The sequence below is a fragment of the Amblyomma americanum genome, chromosome 2 (assembly GCF_052857255.1).
Source record: "Amblyomma americanum isolate KBUSLIRL-KWMA chromosome 2, ASM5285725v1, whole genome shotgun sequence".
NCBI lineage: Eukaryota > Metazoa > Arthropoda > Arachnida > Ixodida > Ixodidae > Amblyomma > Amblyomma americanum.
In genome coordinates, this window is record NC_135498.1 from 178,535,694 (window position 1) to 178,558,676 (window position 22,983).

At 48.9% G+C, this 22,983-nt stretch overlaps 1 protein-coding gene across 1 annotated transcript; it reads right to left on the bottom strand.

Annotated features, from left to right (window-relative positions):
* Positions 1-2,223: 2,223 nt before the first annotated feature.
* On the bottom strand, positions 2,224-22,271 carry LOC144119321 (uncharacterized). The gene is made up of 3 exons (XM_077651978.1): positions 22,144-22,271; positions 6,578-6,893; positions 2,224-2,655 (listed from the first exon to the last, which is right to left on the bottom strand). The coding sequence occupies exons 2-3, from the start codon at positions 6,878-6,880 to the stop codon at positions 2,500-2,502; spliced, it is 459 nt and encodes a 152-aa protein (XP_077508104.1). The 5' UTR covers positions 6,881-6,893; positions 22,144-22,271; the 3' UTR covers positions 2,224-2,499.
* Between the last annotated feature and the right edge of the window lie 712 nt (positions 22,272-22,983).

The following is a 22,983-nucleotide window of genomic DNA, read 5'->3' on the forward strand; positions in this document are numbered from 1 at the left end:
AACAGTTGGGGATAAGGGTCAATCTAGAACAGCTAAGTAATCTGCCATTCCCTTGCAACACAGTCTTGCTAAGTCACTCAGCATATGAACTGCAAATCATAATCAATGAGTTAGACAGGCAGAGCAGAACAATGGGTCTAAAACTAACATGCAGAAAACAAAAATAATGTTCAATAGCCTTGCAAGGCAGCAGCAGCTCACCATTGGTGGCGAGGTGCTGAAAACGGTAAGGAGAATTCGTTTACTTAGGGCAGGCAGTGACCGCTGATTTCGATCTTGAGAGGGAAATAAGTAAAAGAACAAGAATGAGGTGGAGCGCTTATGACACGATTCCTCAGATCATGAATGGAATTTTACCAATATCCCTCACGTGTAACGTACACAACAGCTGTATTTTGCCGGTGCTTCCCTATGGGGCAGAAAGCTGGGGCTAACGAAAAAAGTTTAAGTTAAGGACAACGCAGCGAGCTATGGAGTGAAAATGGTGGGTGTGCCGTTCAGAGGCCGGAAGCAGGCTGTGTGGGTGAGAGACAAACGCGGATTAAAGACATCCTAGTCAAAATCAAGAAGAAGAAATCGACTTGCGCAGGGAATGTAATGTGAAGGTATAATATCCGCTGGTCCTTAAGTCTAACGGACTGGATTCCAAGAGAAGGCGAGCGTAGCAGGAGGCTACGGAAAATTTCGACTGTGGATGAGATCAAGAAGTTTGCGGGATACGGTGGGCGCGGGTGGCAAAAGACATGATTAATTGCACGGGCATGGGAGAGGTCTTTGCCCTGCAGTGGGCGTAATTAGGCTGCAGATTATGATTCTGGTTTACTGGGACATAACTGTAATCTATGTAGGCTCTAAAGTGCAGACGTGAGAGTGGGCGCAAATCTTGTGCGTAAACTGTATAGTGTCCATTGGTGCATTAATATGTGATTCCACTGTTCTTGATGCTTCAAAAATTCCAGATGTTCCGACATCACAATTTATAAAAATGTTGACGTCATTCGCGAATCTTTGTGCAGCGGCGGCTCTAATAACGCGCAGCATGCAACGGCGATCAACACCTGTCACGCTTTATTCAGTGAAAATTTTAGGTTCCTCAAACGTGCCGCGAAAAACATCTGGCTAGCTCATATGGACTTCCAAGAGAAAATCAGTTTTCTACAGAACGCATGAAAGAGGTTGAAGCGCCGAAGCGTGCTGCGTATTACTTAGGTCGCAGGTGTACACGCTTGAAAATATTATCATATCGTATTATGTGCTGCAAATTAGTTTAACTCACTGTAACGGGGGCTACTTGAACCGTTTCGGCAGGAAAAACACCATTTTTGCATAGAAAATTGTGTGAGGCTTGAGAAGCGGACATATCAGAGCCAACCAGTTTTCTTGCACTGAAGTGGCAACCGGGAACACGGAGTGGATGTTCAAACGGATAAAAGATATCCGGTGGAAATAAGGAGTGGGGTATGAATTTAGAGATTAGATCTGGTTGTTTGGGATAGGCGACAGAGAGAAAAAACTATTGTTCGATAAGCTTGATCTTGCCGGTCGTCTTGTGGTCGGGACCCTCAGAAATACTGCTTTCTTGCGGACCCTGTCTATCATTCAAAGCTGATCTTCCCGGTATTAGCAGTACAGCGCTACCTCTCACTGCGCCGGTGGGCTGTTGTGTATGATGCGTACTGATGGGGTCTGTGTGGAACATCATGTTGTGTTCTAAAGTGAGGGTTTTTACCGCACCATGGACACGGGTGTCCGTATGCTATCTGTTGCACCTTATTTAAAATGAACATATATATGGGAGGTTGCTTGCAGTTGCCGCCAAGTTACTGATGGTCCCTGTTGTAATTCTTAAATTGGGAAGCATGCTTCTTTAGGTTCCTCGGGTATGTCGACCTGGATAGTTGGGGGAGACGCGGGAAAAATAAGAAGCCGACGGCGACTTTTTCTTATATGCCCCTAAATGTCACGTAACCAATGCTCGCTGGCTTATTTCAGAATGTTTTTGATCGCATCCCACCCTTTGTACTTCAAATTCGTCTGCAGCCGTTGGACCGTCTCTGTCTTATACACACGAAAGTGCGTGCAGGCGTTAAAGCTGTAAACAAAGAATCAAAAAGAAAGTGAATTTCTACGCGGGATTGAGCAAGAACTACGGGCTCTTCGCGGATTCTCGCAGCCCCACATTCTTCAGGCCCGAGAAGAGTTCAAGACAAGAAACACGGTAAGTCAATGGAAAAGATTTCAGGCTTTATTTAATATTTTCAATTCATACAAGCGGTTATTACAGATAGTGCCGGCAAGAGATTATCTGAAGCTGTAAAGCTCAAAGCTCCTGTAAAGCTCAGGTTCTACTGCTCATGGCTACAACTGTAGGATTGTTCGTGCGATTCACACCTCAAAATGGCTACGCACCGCGCCGAACGCAGCTGCCAACACTATAGCGATTCCAATATTTGTTGCCGCTGTAGTGATTACTTCACCCACATTTTGTTCAGAGTTTATTCAACAAGGAGGAATTATGATGCCTAACTTTTTGAGAAGCTTGGTCACCCACTTCTGGCAGTTGTTCCTTGTGACGTGATACTGGCCGAGGCCACGGAGGTCCTGTATGGCGGCCGCTACCTTGCTTTCTGGAATGCAGTGCTTCCCCAGTGGCATCTGGAATAGCACGAGGACAAGAAATGGGTTTGCACTTTGTTGCGGGTTGCACTACGCAGAACGTAAATGGGGAAAAAATATCATGCAGGTACTCCCCGGGGCTGAAAGCTATTGATTGTCTACTAGGTGGCTAGTAGCGAAATTATCCAGGAAAGTTTACGAAAGTACTCCCCTCCCCGCTCGCTCTCCCACTCATAATAAGGTTTTTCGCAGCGCGAGAAAAACTGAAAACACGAGACCCGAACACATATTAGGTTTGCTTTTTTTCGCTGTAGCAAAACATGACACGAACAGAAAACTCGGTCCGGCTCCTACAGTTTTAAACCTCTAGTATCTTTGATTTCTTGTAGTAAAGACTTAAAAGCTCCATAAGAGCTGCGCATATAACATTGCCAAAAAATGTAGCATGTATGTCCTGGAAAACGCGTGAAAGTCTCTACGATTTAACACCTTTTCGTGCAGTTTTTTGTTACTTCAATAAGATTTCCAGATCATGGCCGTGTGATATCCATGGCATGAGGCAGAGATCGTTTCAATTTTGTCTTTCCCGTAATGCATTTTCATTGCAGTCTCTTAAACGTTATATGCTTTACATGGTTTTCAAGTTGTTAGGACTCAGCTAGCGACACGCGGATTACCAGCCGACCAACCCAAAGAAGAGTGCCGCGCTGACAAGGTGATCCCCACTCGTTTTTCTCGATGGGGATGACTTTCCCGGAGAAGGACGCCTTGGGACAGAGACCGGCGAACGGACGGAACGAAGGGCGCCCCTTTCGGGGAATAAAGGGACAGAGCCATCAAATAATTAGCCGCTTCCGTCAGGAGCAGGCCCCACCATACAGAACTGGCCGCAGTTGAGACCCGTGGCGTGGCAAGGGCCACGTGTTTTCGGAAATATGGAGCCACTTGCACCAGTGTTGATGCACTACAGCAATTAGGAAAGGACTTCAATTTCTCGTCGCCCGTTCACACAGGTTGACTGTGCAACGAGTGACTCTGCGTGCTACCGTGCTGTGCAACTTTTATTGGTTCTCATTCTGGGGAAATATGCCTCGGGTTGAATTGGACACCGCCTGAGGAACGGGCCGGACCTTAGGGGTTTTAAGGACGGTGCTGAGTGCGAAAGAGCGCTCTGGGCCATGGCGAAAATGCTCATCCGGTCGCTCGATGATATGAACTCTTAATTTTTCACTCATTACTCTTTCTTCGGTATATAAATAAGTTTAGTGAAATTGCTACTAAACTAGACGAGTTTATGTGCCATACCTTCTGAAAAATCCTCATTTCCTCACACAACAGCAACAGGTCCGGCTTCTGCAGCGGCTGTAGGTACATCATCGCTCTGAGTCTCGACTATTTTCAAAGAAACTATGCGAAAACATCAAACATCTAACATTTAGGCACAGGTCTCTTCCACTTCCAAAATTTAGCCGTATTTTAGAACCTGGCCCACATCAGAAAAAAATGCCAAGCACTCACACAAACATGTGATCATGTCCCGAAAAAGCTGCTCTCTAGCTGGCAAAAACGTAAAAGTGTTACTAAATGTAAAAGTGCCACTAAAGCTTCAGTATTTCCTCAGCCCGAAGTCTCAGACTTGGCTGCCAAATGGAGCCCGGGTTCGAGATAGCCTGTGTGCCACGACAACTCGTGAACAGCGTTGGAATCTGAAGCTACAAGCGGAAACAGCGGTTGGCCAGCGAGAGGGCAGCTTTCTCGGGACATGATCACATGTGTGGGTGAGTGCTTGGCATTTCTTTTGATGTGGGCCAGGTTCTAAACTACGGTTAAATTTTGGAAGTGGAAGAGGCCTGTGCTTAAATGTTAGATGTTTTATATTTTTGCATAGTTTCTTTGAAAATAGCCGAGACTCAGAGCGATGATGTACCTACAGCCGCTGCAAAAGCCGGACCTGTTGCTGTTGTGTCAGGAAATGAGGTTTTATTCAGAGGGTATGGCACGAAAACTTGTTATTATTCAGGCAATCACTGATTTTGGGGAAGTTGATGAGCTGCTCTGTGAAACATGCAGCCTCATCGAGCAAAAAAAAAGCATAAGCATCTCAGGCACCAGAAAGATTGGGAAAAGGAAAAAACGAGGCGTGAGCGCAAAAGGGAGAATGAAGCAAAAAGACGAGCGGGAAATCGCACTCTGCAAGTTAGTACACGAGTGGGGTAAGAGGTCGGGGAATTCTCCCCAGCAAGTGGTAGCGCTCAGCACCAAGGAGGCAGAGTTCAGCATGTCTTGGTACATGGAACCATATGTGGCATCAGGAAATATCGACCTGTACCTGGCAAACCTCGAAAGAACTTGCAAAAAAGTGCAATTCAAGCAAGACACTTGGTCTCAGAGGCTTCTTGATATATTATGCTTTCCTTTCTCTTTACGGCTATATCTTTCTCTCTCTTCAGGTCGCACACGATCGCGAGTACGGGGGTGGTCCCCTTCAGAGTTCGCGCTGAGTGGTGCTGTGTTGCAGACCACAGATTCCTGATCATTTGATGTACATTTGGCACATTTTGGAGGCCGCGACATCTCTGGGAGCCATGGCCGAATCTTTAACACGAGGCACCGACTAGGATTTGGGATATATGTTCTTACAAATACTTTAGGATACGATACTTCTGTGAATTCAGGGAGTTATCTGGAGCCAAATGGCAGGACTATGCGCTTGGACCGGGTTTAATTGTCACTTTTTTATTTTAATACAATGCACATCGGCGATGTTGTAGTCCTTAGACCCTACAACATTTCTTTTGAGATGTTGAGAAAATCTTGTTCGGGTATTACGCCTTTCACTGTGTTTAGAGACCGGTGAGTAGTGACAGATATCGATGTATCTCCAAAAGAAACTATGGTGGGGAGTAGAGAATATTGCATTTCCTCGCGGATTTGCTTGAACAGGTTGCACTGGCCAGTTTGTCACCTTATAGTCAAGGCCCAAAGCATCAGTCGGAGATTATTAAACAATGAAAGGACATATATTTCTGGCTGGTTGGTCTACATCTTCACTTGTACTACATGGTACTTCTTTTAAATTCCTTTTGTTTTTTTGCAGGAATTCTGCTGGGTCATAGGTCCGCACATTTTTTAAACGTGATTGTTTTGTGCGATAGAGGGAGCCACGAAATGGATATGCCGTGGTGCCAGACGCCCACCAAGTAGCCCAACGAGGGCACATGGTAGGAAACGGCATGCAAGTCATGCGCACGGCAGCTGCACACCTCAACTATAACCCAATGTGACTCAACTAAGGGCAGGTGGCCACACAAGGGTAACCCTCTCCGCCTGTAAAAAGGGAAAAGTCAATGAAAGAGGAGAAGACGGGACAATTGTAAGAAAGAATATAAGAACGTGAAATATAGAGGGGAGGATACGAAAAGGCGACTGCCGAATTCTCCCGGTTGTGAGAGGCCGGAGAGGCCGTCTACAGGAAGCGGGGGGCGCAAGTAGTGTCTTGCCAACGCCGATTGGGCTTAAAGGTCCGAACGCTCGGCGTCTGCTCAAGCACCCGGATCCCCTTTTCTCCGGACACGGCTGAGCCACGCACGGCTGAGCGCCGGTGCTCGGGTCAATGGTGACGCATAGCTCAACACCACCCCCCTGCGGGAACGTTGCTCTGGATGCTCGGGAGAATTTTTCAAGCGCAGGAAGCGTATGACCATGGTTACGTACTTTCACGCGCGATATGGGCTTCCTGCGGCGTGTAGAAGTGTAATATTTGGCTGAGGTGTTCATGGTTATGTACTCTTCTCAGAAGAGGTTTTAGAGACCGGTCTGCTCTCTCGCGTTAAACCTTTTTCGTCCTTATTACTGGGTTTACGTTAATAGCGCACACAAATGTCTAAATCAAGGCATCCATCATAGGCCGCGTACAAGTTGTCAACTTCAAGCACAACGAACCAGTTTCACCCCCACTTGCCTGGTTCGCAGCCATTGCGTCCTGATCTTCCGTAGTCAACCAAGTCCAGTTGCCCACCAGTTCGCCTGTGCTGAGGTCGCAGCCCGCATTGCAGTAGAGCGCGTTGCCATCGCTGTAGATGAACGCCACGCCCCAGTGGCGGTACCATGCCCAGCCGGACCGCGAAGGGACGAAACCGGCCACCCGCGTGAGGAACCAGTCGACCGCCGCCGCGCTGCCGTTTCCCAGTGGCGGGGCGAAGAGGACTACCTCGCAGTTGTGAGGACAGCTTTCCCCGCCACAGATAGAGCCTTCCGAGGACATTTCGAGACCCTAGCTGCACAACACCACAGTCTCACTTGTGTATAGGTCGCGTAGCGATAGCAAACAAACCTGGACTCAAACTGAATTTTTAAAGCATCTGGATGAAGCTGAGTCACTCAGTACCTAGAGAAGATTAGCACCGGTACGCATTACAAGTAAAAGTCACTCTTAAGTAGTTGCTACTCGTTTACCCAGAGTATTTGCTCTGTTCTCGTTCGTACATTTCTTTTATGAAGAGCAATGCTGGTTTGTTCGGGGAATTCCCAATAAGACGCCAACACGTCGGAAGCGGAATATTTCCTAGAAAACACACTAAACATTCCAAAGATGTTTCCTTACAGTCAAATTTCCTATTGGTATGTCCGAGGGAATTCGCGTTTTTATTGCCGATGCAGAGGCAAGAAATTTATTTCGAAGACCGCCACGACTGCTGATGCCGGGCGGCTGCTAAGGGTGCGCAAGTGATGTGGACAAAGAGGCACAACGTGAGCACCGGCGGCACGTGGAGGATTTGGGTGTGCGCGTTTGGTGTACAAAAACACTAGGCCATGAGTGAGTACATAGCAAAATGTCTCCGAGTGCTCGTTGACTACGTTACGTCACTTGACGTTGAAGCCGGGGAACCGCTCCATAATGTTAGTCGACACCGCACGCTCGTTCGGGGTTGGTAACGGCGAGACCACCTTCAGCGAAAGCGGTGTTCCGCACATATGAAATTTGCACTGCGGAGAGCTATATTAAAATATTGTTTTTGGGAAAATTTAAATTTGGGGGCCTTTCTGGCTAGTTTAGCATATGTACGGCTGGAAAAGAGGCATTTATCCGGGGAAAATCGTGTTAAAGATCTTTCTTTCAGTTCATTTCAAAATTCTAATGTCCTTATCGAAACGTATGGGTGTAAAGGGTTAGCTGGCATAGTGAGCATTTGCTCCCCTCGCCCTTCTCCCTGCGGCAAACAGAAGTCAACTACAGCGGTTGTCCATAAAGGAATCGGTGGTGCGCGCGGGGTCATCAGGACCGTTGGTTGTTTCTTACCGCCCCGCTGCCGCAGTTTCCCGTAACCCCCGGCTGGAGGCAGCGAGGGCGCCTCAAAGTCTGTAGATGAGAGAGTTTCTGGTAATACTGCCAAACCCATCGGGTGGGCCACGCAGCCCAGTGGACCAATGGTTTCGTGGCGCCTTCTAGGAATGTGTTGTTTTCGAAATGAATTTGATGCTCATTTTTGCCTTTTGTACTTTAGGGAGAGGTTCATGAACGTTACGTAAATTGGAGGGCGGGCCATGCTGCTGATGAAACAATCATGTTAATAGTCTAACATGATTGGATGCTGCCGAAAGTGGGCTGTACCTTAAAGTCTTTTAAACTGAGCCCCCAGGGCGGAAAAGCGGTTCTGGGCTCGGGTCAGGTGTTACGCGTTTTTGGCAATGCCGAGCGGGGGCTCCCCTAACGTGAGAGAGTTGCACCGTTAGTTGTTTCATCTGTTTGCGACTTAAATTGTCTGCACAATGTGCAATGGTGTAACCAACGAAACAGACGCATGTCACGAACAAGGAGGCACACAAACAACACCGCTGTACATACAACTGATTTATTGCGACGAATTCACCGCATAACTTGGACAAGGTGGGGGAAACTTTACTATCATCAGCATTAACAAATTTCCAGTCATTATGAATAAAGGGTCGCTTACGCATATCTCCTTTTTTTTCTAGACTAAAAACGCTTGCAGCAGCACGCGCCAACGACTTGATTTCCCCCGACCCATAATACTGACCAGGAGAAACCGAGGTGAAAAGTGGCAGTCCTTGACATGCAAGGTTAAATTGCTTCCTGCGCCCGCGCCCAAAGTTGTTCGGTGCTACCTTGAACGTTCATTTAGACACGCTCCAGTTTGCCCATTATATATGGCCGCGAATCGTTGCAGTGTTTGCTTGGTCATTCTTCAAAGCTGCCGGCACGCCGCTCTAACGCTTTGTTTAGGATGCAACACGCCACCAGATTTACCTCGATTGATCGAATCCAGGCAGAGCTGATTCTACGTTGTTTCAGAATGGCCTAGAAACTTTGCACGCTTTAACTCGGAAGTTCGCTATCAGCTTTAAATTGAGCATGGCCGACAGCGACGGGGATTCTGTTCGACGACCGCCGAGCAGGCTTGTTTCTACGCCCCACCTCATTACGCCACCAGGACTATGCATATCCCGAGTGACTATCAAAGACATACCTACCTGCAACCTTCGTTGTGCTACCGCAATGTTCCCGTGAAGTGATCTTGGGCTTGTATTTCCTTAATGAGCATCAGGCGATCATTGACCTGCGATCCAAGTTGATGAGGCTTGCGACCGATGAGAACTCGGAAAAATCACGTTGCCGTGAGTCTCCTGGAGGTAGAAGTCAGCGTCTCAGCCAGTTCAAGCGTTATCGTGCCCGTAGGCGCCACAAAAGCCATTAACGCTGAAGCCATCATCGAGGGAAACATGCAGTTGCTTCTAGACCGAGGAATCAGCATCGCCAGAGGCATCGCACATTTCCGCAATGGCCAGGCCGAAGTACTGCTGACTAACTTCAGTGAAGAATACCGGCACATTAGCAGTGGAACGACGATTGCTTTTTTCGACGAAATATCTGACGCACGAGACTCCGCCCTCTCCGACCACTCCGCAGAAGATTCGCCTGACCAAGAAAACTCGCCCACTTTCGAAATCAACCCTGCCCTGCACCGCAACGGACAAGACCAGATCCGCAATCTGCTTGCAAGCTACAGTGAGTGTTTTCGACATCGCCGAAGGTGCCACAGACGCCAATTGCCAAGCATCGCATTATAACGGATCAACACGTCCGAACTCTGCGTCAAAGCCCCTACCGTGTGTCACCGCGAGAACGACAAGCCATCCGGGAACAAGTCGAAGAAATGCTTTGCGAAGACGTCATCCAGCTTTCAAACAGCCCATGGGCGGCACTGGTTGTTCTAGTGAGAAAGGAAGACGGCGCACTTCGATTCTGCGTGGATTACCGCCGCTTGAACAACATAATAAAGAAGGACGTCTACCCCCTCCCCCGCATCGACGACACACTGGACCGCCTCTGCAACGCCAAATAATTCTCATCGATGGACCTCAAGAGCGGCTACTGGCAAAATTGAGGTCTGCGAAAATAGATCGCGAGAAGACCGCATTCATTACTCTGGATGGGCTCTTCAATTCAAGGTGATGCCATTTGGAAGGTGTTCCGCACCTGCGACGTTTCAGCGAGTAACGCATACAGGGCTGGAAGACGTGAGGTTGCAAATTTTTCTGGTATATTTAGATGACATCGTTGTCTTCGCCTCAAACTTTGAAGAGCACCTCAAAAGACTACGAACAGTACTAGACGCAATCAAGTCTTCTGGCAGGGCCGCCGCGGTGGCTGAGTGGTTATGGCGCTCGGCTGATGGCCCGAAGGACGCGGGTTCGATTTCGGCCGCGGCGGTCGAATTTCGATGGAGGCGAAATTCTAGAGGCCCGTGTACTGTGCGATGTCAGTGCACGTTAAAGAACCCCAGGTGGTCGAAATCTCCGGAGCCCTTCATTACGGCGTCCCTCATAGCCTGAGTCGCTTTGGGACGTTAAACCCTCGTAAACCATAAACCATAAGTCTTCTGGCCTAACCTTGAAATCAGAGAAATGCCACTTTGCCTACGAAGAGCTGCTGTTTCTAGGCCACATCGTTAGCAAGGAAGGAGTACGCCCAGACCCGGAGAAAACAGCTGCTATTGAACAGTTTCCAGCGCCGGCCGATAAGAAAGCAGTGCGCAGATTTCTCGGACTGTGCGCATATTACCAACGATTTGTGCAAAACTTTTCTCCCATCGCCAATATCGTGACCGAACTTACGAATACAGACGTGGCATTTAAATGGGAAGCGCCGCAAGTAGGGGCCTTCAAGGAACTTCAGCGTCGTTTACAGTCCCCACCCATCCTCGCGCTTTTTGTTGAAAACTCCGATACAGAAGTTCATACCGACGCAAACAGTATAGGCGCCGTCCCCGTCCAAAAAAGCGACGGACTGGAGAAAGTCATCGCACAGACTAGCCGTTCCCTTTCCGAGGCCGAGGGTAACTATTCGACAACTGAGAAGGTGTGCCTTGCTACGTCGAAATTCCGCCCCTACTTGTACGGATGACCGTTCAAGGTGGTTAGCGATCACCCCGCGCTGTGCTGGCTTGCCAATATGAAGTACCCCTCTGGCCGCCTCGCTCGATGGAGTCTGCTCCTCCAGGAGCTGGACGTCACCGTCATTTACAAGCCCGGACGCAAGCACTCTGACGCCGATTGCCTCTCACGAGCGCCCGTAGATGCACCGCCGCAGGACGACGATGAGGTTGCCTTTCTGGGACCCATCAGCACAAGCTCTTCTGCACTGCAGCAAGACTCGGACCCCGACCTAAAACGCCTCATCGAGTACTCGGAAGGCATGGGTTCTGCACCTCACGCCTCAGTCAGGCGACGACTGTCTTCCTTCTATTTACAGAATGATGTCCTCGTGAAGAGGAACTTCGTAGCGAACAAAACAGCCTACCTCCTTGTTGTACCTGCTTATCTCCGCGAAAATTTCTACAGGCTTCGCACGACGTGCCGACAGCTGTACATCTTGGAATTGCTCGAACCCTCCACCGCATTCAAGACAAGTATTACTGGCCCCGCTGTGTGGCGATGCCGCACTGTATGTGAAAACCTGCCGAGATTGTCAGAGCCGAACCACCCCTCCCAGCCGACCAGCAGGATTCCTGAACCGCATTTAACCTCCTCAAGGCCCGTTCAGCAGATCGACATGGAATTGCTGGGCCCTTTCCCAACGTCAACGTCTGGAAATAAGTGGATCATCATAGCGACCGACTACCTGACGCGCTACGCCGAGGCAAAACCCGTATGGAACGAAACAGCGGAAGAAGTCGCCATATTTTTGTGGAGTGTATTCTTCTGTGACAGGGCGCCCTTGATGTGGTCATCACGGACAGGGAGCAGCATTCACGGCGGAACGAACGCAAGCCATCCTGCGTTAAGCCAAACCAGCCTTCGGAGGACAACTGCATACCATCCGCAGAGGAACACACTGGTCGAGCGCCTGAACAAAACCATCGCCGATCTGCTCGGCGTGTATGTTGATGCCAAATACAAGATCTGGGACATCATCCTGCCTTAAGTTGTCTTCGCCTAAAACACCGAAGAGCAGAAGACCACCCAGATGGCTCCTTTTTGGCTCGTCCATGGCAGGGACGCACCTTGCGCGCACCTTGCGCCACTTTCACTCGACGGGACTCCGATTCCTTGGCGTAAATCGGTGAAGTACCTTGGTCTGGACATCGACTGGCGCCTTTCCTTCCACCGCGCGGCGACCAAGGCCTGTCTGCAGATGAAGAGGATCACCGCCGCCGTGCACAAGCTCACCGCTCGAGGCCAGGGCATCTCCCAGCAAGCCGCGCTGCGTCTATTCAGTGCCGCAGCTTTGGGGGCGGTGCTCTATGCGGTGCCGCTCGTCACGGTGCGCAAGCCGTGCTGGAAGAACCTCGAGCTTCAGCACCGCAAGTCCCTGCGCGTGTGCCTAGGCCTGCCCAAAAACTCGCAGTGCGCCGCAACGTTGGCCGAGGCAGGAGCGTGGCCACTTGAGCTCCAAGCAGCGCGCAGGGCATTGAATCACATCGACCGGCTCCACCGCACACCGGACGGAGGCTCGCTGCTGCAGCGTATGCGCTCGCATCCAAGCTCACGAATGGGTGCGGCGCTGCTCGAGTATGAGCAATTGACACAGGGCCCACCCCCATACGGCTCCTGCGCGCCCTCGCCTGCTGACTCGGAGGTACAGCGAGAGATCGTCGGCATTGTGGCAGAGCGGAGCACACCCCTTTGTGCTGTGCAGCAGCTGGCCAGAGCCGTCATACACGAGGAACTCCAGGACCATCTCCTCGTGTACACCGACGGCTCAGTGGCCCGCGACAGCTGCTCCCTTGCTGCGGCGGCCACCATCCCCGCTCAGCGACTGCACAGCCAGACACGCAGCCTTCCCGGGCTCCTCCACCACGGCGGAGTTGATGGGGATCCGGCTCGGGCTGGACCTACTGCTCACCCTCGGCCCTCCGCCGCCCAGGAGTGCTCTGCTGTGCGACTCCCGCGCCGCCCTCAGCCGCCTGCAATCTAACGGCCGCGGTACCCCACTAGTGCGGGAAATTCGCTCGCGCATCGAGCGCCTCGCGCAGAGAGGTTGTGCCGCAGGCAACGAAGAAGCTGACGACCTCGCAACCGCTGCACACCAACTACCTGCCAGCGATCTTCCCCTTGCGCTGGAGGACGTGCGTGCGGCCATCCACGACCATCTCCGAAAGCAACACCCCGACCCACGCATCGCGGGAGGTGAGCGCATCGACAGTGTCACTGGCTGTCGCGCACTTACGCGGTCACGACGTGCAATGATCGTCCGCGCGCGCATTGGCTGCGTGTGGCCCGGGGAAGGACGGGTGCGTCACGGAATCGCGACGAGTGATGTGTGTGACGGATGCGGTGCAGTGGAAACACTAGAACACCTGCTCCTTCACTGTGCCGCGTTCGCCGACGCTCGTCGCGATATGCTCGCGGCCTATAGGGCGCAGGGCATACTACCAGACTTCATAAAGACGCTTTTGTGGCCGCAGGGCAGTGCGCGCACTCGTGAGCGAACTTTGGAGAGCCTCTGTGCATTCTTCGAACACACGGGCTTGACGTCCCGTCTGTTCTCCGTCAGGTAGTTACACGCAGTGACCGAACGCTCCGCGAGTTCTACGTTGAACGATTAATAACTGGACGCCCCACTCCAGTAACCAACACAGTGCTGTGCGCGTGTGTGATTTAATTCCTCTAAAATGAACTAATCGCGCGTACAACCTGGACGCATTTCTTATTGTGTAAATAATTTTTACATATTACTTCTCCCCCTATTCTCTCTTCCTGTCCCCTCACCTCTCTCATTTCATTTCTCCATTCTGCCTGCTATCCTTTATTTCCGCTGCCTCAGCTCAGGTGCTTCAGTATCGAAGGCAGATGCTGGCGCTAGCAAAAATCTTTTCCTTCTTTTTTACTATTATTTTTAATAAAACCACTACCACCACCACCCATGGCAGGGAGGCCACGACTACGCTCGACGTCATGCTGCCCAACGTTACCGAAGAAGATAACGTCTACGTCGCCAACTACCCTCAATGCGCAGAAGCCCGAACACTTGCCCGATTAAGGATCAAAGACCAGCAGCGGACCGCCGCTACACGCGAGAACCTACGAAGACGCAACGCGGAATACAAGCCAGGAGACCAAGTCTAGGTTTGGACGCCCATTCGCCGCCGTGGACTGAACGAAAAGTTTTTGAGCCGCTATTTCGGCCCGTACAAGGCTCTTTATCGGCTAGGTGAACTGGATTATGAAGTCATCCCTGACGCAATGACTGCATCCCAGCGACGCCACGTACGACCAGAAGTTATCCATGTCGTCCGTGTAAAGCCATACAATGCGCGCTAAAGGACGGTGTGTTTCCACACTTCGTGTGTTTTACACAATACGTTTTGTTTGTTGCGAGTCGCATTATTTGTTTTAATGCATGCTTTTATTGCACGCGTATTTTATTCATGCTTTCAGTGGAGAGTAATGTCGCGAATCTCTGCAGTGTTTGTTCATTCTTCAAAGCTGCCGGCAAGCCGCTTTATCGCTTTGTTTGCGATGCCAAACGCGGCCAGATTTATCTCGATTGATTGCATCCAAGCAGAGCTGATACTACGTTGTTCCACAATGTTCTACTAACTTTGCACGCTTTATCTCGAAAGTTCGCGATCTGCTTTAAATTGAGCACGGCCGACAGCGGCCGTCTTTCTGGCCGACGACCGCCGAGGACGCTTATTGCACGCCGCCGCCGATTGATTCAGTCCGTTGTGGGCGCAATGTCAGCTCAAATAAAGAGTTCTGTTTAGACTCCATTTTCGCAGCCTTTCTGCTCTCCGGACTGGAGTCACCACTTCGTCACAATATTTTGCCGAAGGAGAATGGATTGGAGTAGACCAGCCCCACTGCGCACGTGGTGAACTTCGACTGATGCGTTGCAATGCAAGAACCAGTCTGCTGCTGGCCGCGAGAGATTTGGGTGCACAAACCGGAAAGCTTTCGCGGGGCAGAAAACACAAAAATTACGCAAAATTCTTGAACCACTTTTTTCAGCCCGTGTGACGTCTTGTTGAAGTAAGTGAGCACTTCAATCTTCTTTTTATTTTTTCCCCAATTTTTTTCACACTGCCAGTGAAACCGATGGGGTAAACACCAAGGTATTCAAGCGGTCAACCTAATCCGCCAAACTTTGTTGCGTCACATTCGGGCAGCTTTTTTTTAAAGCATTTAAAAAGCACAAGATCGATGTAAATGTGGTGGCGTCTTGCATCGTAAACAAAGCGTTAAAGCGGCGAGCCGGCAGCTTTGAAGAATGAACAAACAAACACTGCAACGATTCGCGGCCATATATATTGGGCAAACTGGAGCGTGCCTAAATGAACGTTTAAGGTAGCACGGAACAACTTTGGGCGCGGGCGCAGGAAGCACTTTAACTTTGCATGTCAAGGACTGTCACTTTTCAACTCGGTTTCCCCTGGTCAGTATTATGGGTCGGGGGAAATCAACACGTTTGCGCGTGCTGCTGGAAGCGTTTTTAGGCTAGCAAAAAAGGAGATATGCTTAAGCGACCCTTTATTCATAATGACTGGAAATTTGTTGATGCTGATGATAGTAAAGTTTCTCTCACCTTGTCCAAGTTATGCAGTGAATTCGTCGCAATAAATCAGTTGTATGTACAGCGGTGTTGTTTGTGTGCCTCCTTGTTCTTGTCCTCTGTCTGTTTCGCTGGTTCCACCATTGCGCAGTATGAACCAACTAGCCGAGCAATTTACTCTATTGAAATTGTGTGCAGTGCGTGACATGCATGTAACGTAATTATCTGTATATAAAAGGTCAAGTGGTACTCCCTCATTCCTGCATCCTAATCTTTCGCCAAACCGTCTCTGGCGGGGCACTCCTGGCGCAGTGAGGACATAAGAAAAAAAACCTGGAACTTTACTACTGGTTTCCACAGTTTTGAAGAGAATGGCAGTGCCTGGCATCCTCACTGAAAAATCAATTTCCACGCGCTAATAATACCTAAGTATTCGGCGTGTGATATAAGCTTCTGTATTTCGTTTGTTTTCTTCATTTGCTAAATAAAGCTAAGTTTTAAATGATATTGGTGTCTCCATGATCACGACACCCACCCTATCAATAAAGTGCTTGAATTCATCCTTAGTGCCACTTTTAGTGAAACTCCTTCGAATTCTTGCTGCCCGCAAAAACCGATTCTCTGATGATTCTTTCTGGGTACGGTTACGTTTGTAGACAGAAAAAGACGCATATTTAGGATTAAAAATTCAGTTCAATACTTTTCACGCCACTCCATTTCAATTGGTCAAGTCTACATTGAGAAAGACTGGTTGTCCCCGTTTTCTGGTTCACGATGGTGTAGCACTGCCCTACGGAATCGCACAAAAGATTCCATGTTGACGCATGCAATTTCCTTGCGAAATCGGTCGTTGACGGCGACACTTGCATTGGTTTGTTGGTCTTTTCTCGTTAAGAATGCTCCGTTTCCGAAGACAGTAGTCTCTGTATCGGTAGGCTATCGATATTGGCCATCTGCAAATTTTTCCCACTCTAAGCACGTAGGCACCGACGCGACGGCAAAGCGCCGACGATGTGCGCAACAGCAATCCGCGAGTTTTGTGCTTTACGTGAAGAGCGTAGGCGCTTTCAGTTTTCGTTAATGCGCGTTTTTCAAACTATAGATATCATTTTTGTGCACCTTAGTGCACGATGCTTTTTCACCTTCTCTTCTGAATGCTAATTATGGTCTCCTATCCAACCAACACGACCAGTTTGCTGTATGTGTAATATGGTGAGGGATACAGCCGAAATTCTTGCGGCCCGTGTACTGTGTAATGGTTAAAGAAGCACAGGTGGTCGAAATTTCCTGAGCCCTTCACTACGGCGTCCTTCATAGCCTAATGCCCCTGTCAAACGGCATTCGTTTAAGGCCTTTCCAGCAAAGGCACCATTTTTCACCAAAGGCGCGAAAACTTAAAGGAGCAGCGACGCAGCTACACGGTGCAGCCCAAAGGTGAAATTGTCGTTCAGGCTTAGCACCCGTTGGTGTGCTCAAGGTGGCTTAAGTGGATGTTTTAAAATTAAAGTGGTGTATTCTGTACATTCGTTGAGCTCAGACATTTTTTTTTCATTCTAACTGCTTCCTTAAAGGAACTGCAACAGCTACTCTCATCAGCAGCAGGTTTCGTGTTTTGCCTTCCCGCCAGGGCACTCGGTGTTGCTGAAACACTTTCAGTGCCTTGAAATCTGGGCATCAAATATAAACACCGTGCAAAGCAAAGCCAGACACACCTTTCATATTTCTTGACGATGTTTGCAAGGAATGTTGGATGTATCTATTTTTTTATTGCTTTTAATTTTTGAATTTGGGTGGCACTGCGATCGCAGTTTCTCGAAGGCCGCGCCTTTGGGCTCCAAAGGTCTCTGACGGGCGCCTTCACCTCCAAGGTCCTTAATAGCAAAGACGCCACATTTGTGCCGTGTAGCTGCACTCCTTACGCCTTTGGATATAAGGACCTGATTCTCAATGGCCTTTGCGGTGCCCGTGTGACAGTGTGACCGGGGTATTAGTCGCTTCACGAGCGCACATTACGAAATCATCTACATATCTGGACCACTTTACCACCCCAAGAAGCTTCAAGCACTGATCCAGCTGTGACGGAGGATGCTTGACGGAAGACATCATACACGCCAGCATGGACCAGTTTGGAAGAGCGCAACCCGTACTCTAATTCACGCAAGAGGTCCCGAAAGAAGGGAGACTGCAGTACCTGCACATTTTCATCTCAGAAGGGCCGCACTTATGTTGGTCCTTCAAATCGACAAGCAATAAGGGACGTTAGTAGGTCGACTACCTGCAGTCGAAGATTGAGAAGCGCGGTATCGCGATGTCGTGTTTCACTCAGGCAGTGAACAAGTCTTGTCATCACCAAGTCAGTGACAGCATCAACTTGCAAGATGAACGGCTGAAACCAGCGGCCCACCCAAAGTAAATTGCAGTTTCAGCGGCTGACCGCGTCCTCAAGACCGTCGCGAATGGAAAACAAAGGACTAAGAAAAAAAAGAGAAAAAGATAAGCAGCCGTTTTTCCTCACATGCACGTCGTCTCCCATAGGCTAGATGAACTTGCTGAAAGGTATTATGTCGCAGTTGTGTTTTCAGTTGTGTTTGTGTGCAAATGAAAACAACCCTAAACCAAGGAACCGTTAGAGCACGTGTGGCGAAAACCACGTGATAAAGTTCTTGCCCTGGTCTTCCGGAGTGGTTTATAAAATTCCGCTGTCATGGGGCCGGGCATATGTCGGCGGCCAAACGGGACGACGCTTGAATGAACGGCGCAGGGAGCATCGCAGGTTATGCGGCTTGTTAACGGTGCCGGGCAACCTTGAGACTCACTGCTAGAGATTCGAGAAGTACGAACCATTTTTTTGACAACGTTACTGTCATCCTTCGGTCGCAGGATAAGATGAAAATGGAGCTATTTGAAGCCTTTTGCATGATGCCAGAGTACGAAGACACGTGCGTAAACGACCCATCAGTCAAGTTGACGAAGCGAGAAGTCGACTTCTTAAGATCATGATCCAGAACCGCCGCGCATGCCCATCCTAAGAAACGCTAACTCAGCAAACTGACGCCACCATGTTTGATTGGTATATGATTGTTTTCTTTAAACCGTTCATATAAAATATGCTTAACTTGAAAATAAATCAGCTGGTAGTTAGCGCCCTGTCTGCGTGTGTGGCTCTTGCTTCCAGTGTTGTTCGTACCTATCGGCAGCGCACAAATGAATTTAATTTATTTTATAGACCGCTAGAATATTGCAGGTTTTCACATAGAAGAAAAAATGTAAACGAAGAGTACGAATACACAGGAAAACAATTTAGAAACGCAAGAAAATATTACTTACAAAGGATAAAAATGAAGTCTTTCTTCCATGCCTGCGCTCTCCTTCGCCAACATTCTCAACCTATTCCTAACCTACAGTGAACTAGATTAGTGGTCTTGTGGCGCGAACGGAGGCGCGCAGCAGCGACGCTGCTGAAGGAATACCCGCCTCCTTCCCGAAGGGGGTGCTGCCGCGCCTTTTACTAGCACCTGAACTAGCACGGCGTCCCTGCTGGCCGGACAGTAGGAAAGCCTGTTCAAGTGTTGAGCCCATGCATTTTTGCGCTTCACTGCTGGGGTCTAAGTTCTGCATCTGTTGACAAGACTCATTTATTTTTGTCGCTCCTAAGTGCGTGGGAAAACCGGACTAAAGGAATAAAAGGCTTTTATAAGCAAGTCGACAGCTACAGGTCTGCGTGTGACACTATCTAGCGTGATGTCACTATTGAACTACCTAATAGAACGTGTATGTTTCCGTTACCTGATGGCAAATAGAGTGAGACAGGATCGAGCCGGGCATCTTATCAGAATTTTGCGCCAGTCTTCGTTCTGGCGGCAATACCCGTATCCAGCGCCTAGCAGACGTTCGTAGTTGTACTAGACTCTGCCTTGCAATTAACAGCCTTTCCCACTCAGTTTCTACGGGAAACCTCGAGATTGGCATCCTCATTGCCATTTTGTACGCACATACTGCACTGCAAAGCTGTCCCAGTGACACGCAGGAGCTTGATAAAATTCTAGATGCAGGCAGCATATAAATGCAGCAGAGGCAGTGCTTAATTCTGAAAATACCACCATACCATTCCGCTTGCAATGTAGCATCAAGTGAAAAACGGCTACAGTTCTAGTTTAGAAGCTTGGGCGTGTTGGTGGTGGATCATTTTTTAAACAGCGCAAACCATTCGAAAGCGCAGAGACAATACGTAAACACGAGCGCTCATGTGTACGTCTCGTCTATGCGCCCTCGTATTGTTTGCGCTGTTTCGTATTGTTAGCTGCACGGTTATGTAGCAAAAAAATGGCATATTGAAGGCAGGCAGTGAAAGCTGCCTGAATTTTCTTTTAATGACCAAAGAAGCGGCAGCGAACTCAAGCCAGCCGAGTTCACTCGCATGAACGACAAGGGTGACCTTCTCTATCCCTCTGCAGGGCCCCCTCTATAAATTGTAGCTGACCTTGAAAATACTTACACGACATGCTTTAGCCTCCTATACAGATACATACAGACAGTATCCTTGAAATTGAACAGGTGGTTAAGGCAAAAACAGAGCTTTGATCTTGCTGTCCTGGCCACTGTGAAAATGTTGCAGCCGAGCTCACTGCTGTAGTGCGTATCGCTGTCTTTTACACATCAAAACCGCCTTCCATTTTGAAACAACCGGAACGGAAAAGATCCTGAGTAGCAGAAAATTGATGCACTGAGACCTAAAAAGCACTTCCATTTAAAATAATTTCGGTTAATCGAAGAAAACGTCTGCCGGCCAGTAACTCAAGATTTGCTATATATTTTCTTTTACAAATATTTTCACTTACGCTACAAGCCTTGCCTAAAATTGGGGTGAAAATTTTTGTAATCGTGGGAAAAAGTTTGTGAATAAAATGCGTTTCTGAGGCCGCTGAATCGCTTCAGGAAAAGTGGAAAAGTTATTTCCGTACAAGCAGATCATACAGTGCCCTCAGATATGAAATACTGGGCTTAAAAAAATGAGCTCAGTAAGAGACGCATATAATCGACTTGCATCCACGAGCAAAACTATGAGCATTTCGCATTGCCCTTTGTTGGTAGCAGACGACACAGAACGAGGCGATTTTTCAGCATCGCCAAAATGCTGTCAAAGAGGCTCGGGGGGGGGGGGGGGGGGAGGTGCCTGGTAGGTTACGTTGAAGTTAATTGAAGCCAATGGCATGCAGGTTTCTTAACTAGCCGCTTATTATGCACCCCATCGTTACCACGATGCGGAGAAACATGCACTATTTCCTAACGCAGCAGCGACGGCGCCGCTAGGAAAAGTTGCAGTGGCGCCATCTGGTGGCTTTTACGCCAAAAAACCACGCCCACGCCCTCCCGTTCGCGCCACTAGTACAGAATTGTAGATCACTATACTCTAGCCCGCTTCCTACGTAGTTTAGTATCGCTACTTTCGCTTTCCAACCATGCCGCATGACTGCGGCAGCACCCCCTTTTTAAACTGTCTTAAAATTGCTCATAAAGTGCTTATTATTTGTATTTTGGCGATATTTGCATAAGTCTGAGGAGTAGCCACGTGCACAGACCAAACGCGGCTGACGGACTCGGAACAATTATACAAGAAACACATATAGTAAAGATAAGGAAACGCTGAAACGGTGTTACAGGACATTACCAGGTTCGATTAATGACATAATCGAAGATTGAAACCTGGCCAGATTGGTGACACTGACGAACATGGAGGTAAAGAATTCTATTCATTAACCGGTAGTGATAAGGGGATTTTTTATACTGTTTGATGGGTGCGAAAGGCGGTTAACTTGTGCGCATGGTCCATGACATTGGAAACCTGATGTGGCCGGAGGATGTGAGACAATGCGAATGATAAATCATTACAGTATCGTGAGTCAACGGACGATATGGGGAAGAACTGCCGTCCCATGCCGAGGCTAATTGTATTAGAAGGTATTGTAAGTTCGAAAACGCTTTCCCTAGCAAAATACGAACAAGAGACGACTAGAATAGCTTCCTTGTGAACTGATTAAAAGCATATTCTTAGATTAGAATGATTTGACTGCATATTACTGAATCAAACACTAGAGTTACACTAATGAACGACGCGTAAGCGTCAATTCATGCTTCAGCGTTTGTCTGAAACAATAGACGCTGAAGAAGGCCCGCTATGAATTGCTTTCTTGGTATAATGTGGGAATTGGATGTGACTGTGCCAGATCTGGTAAGAGGCAAGAAAAACACCCCCTGATGATTGAAATTCGTAAGTGGATCTGAAATGTAGTTGTTTATGGCATAAGAGTTATATGGAAAGTTCGAAATTGTCAAAAGCGTCACGAGTATTGCCGGGTTAACACTTTTTTTTTCATATGCGACGCCTCACACCATGAAGCTAAGTAGTTTGAGTCTGTCTATAGGGTGACGTCATTGTTGTAGCTAAATATATGTCGGTAAACAAGAATCTTCCGAGAGAACACGGTTATTTGACGAGTCCAAGTGGTACGCACCTTGTTTAGTAGAACGGGAACGCTGCGGTCTGCGGTCGAGACAATGAGCAGGGCAGTGGCGGTTGCTGACGCCGAACTAAACCGTCTTCATCGACGTGCGCTATGCCTGGGGACGAGAATGTGGTTTTCTATTTCGCTATGCCAGGCGGGCTCTGCTAGGCTGTCAGCTAGAGCGGTCACTTGAGCGCAGAGCTCTCTGGCGCGCGCCGCTTATTGCGTCGTGTATTCGGTTGCGCGTTGCCGGCTAATGTAACTCAGCGTAGTGTGGCCCAACCGTCACCTGTACTTTGTGCTACTCAGTTGTGTGCAGTTTAGCGTGGCAGCGTTTGCGCTTGGCCATACACTAAAACAGCCTGTTGTCTGTCTGATCATAGCACAGTTCGATGCGACATGCTGAAAACTACAGATTTGACACAAACTGGGTAACTACCGCGTAATCTTTCCACAAAGCGTGTAAGGATGTCTTGTTGTGGTTCTGCAGCCGTATAGTTAGAGTGCCCGGTATGCTCAACATCGCGCTTAGGCTTCAGCCGGGTGCATCGGGACTTATCGCAGTGCTGCATTAAACTATCGTTCCGAAGTGCACCGAGTGCAGGTGCGCAGCAGAGAACAAGAGACCGGGGAGGGCAGGAAGTGGGGATATTATGCAAGCCGCCGCTTCCCTGGGAGCGGCGTTCGCTAGAGAAAGTGAGGTGAGCGTTAACAGCGGAGGGGACGAAGGGCTCCGGCGGAAACGAAGAGGGAAGGTCCTGACGCACTCGATATGAATGCAGCTATTGCTTTTCTTTGCGCATGGAGGTGCGCTTTTCTCCGGTTGCACTGAACCACCTCCGTGCGCGT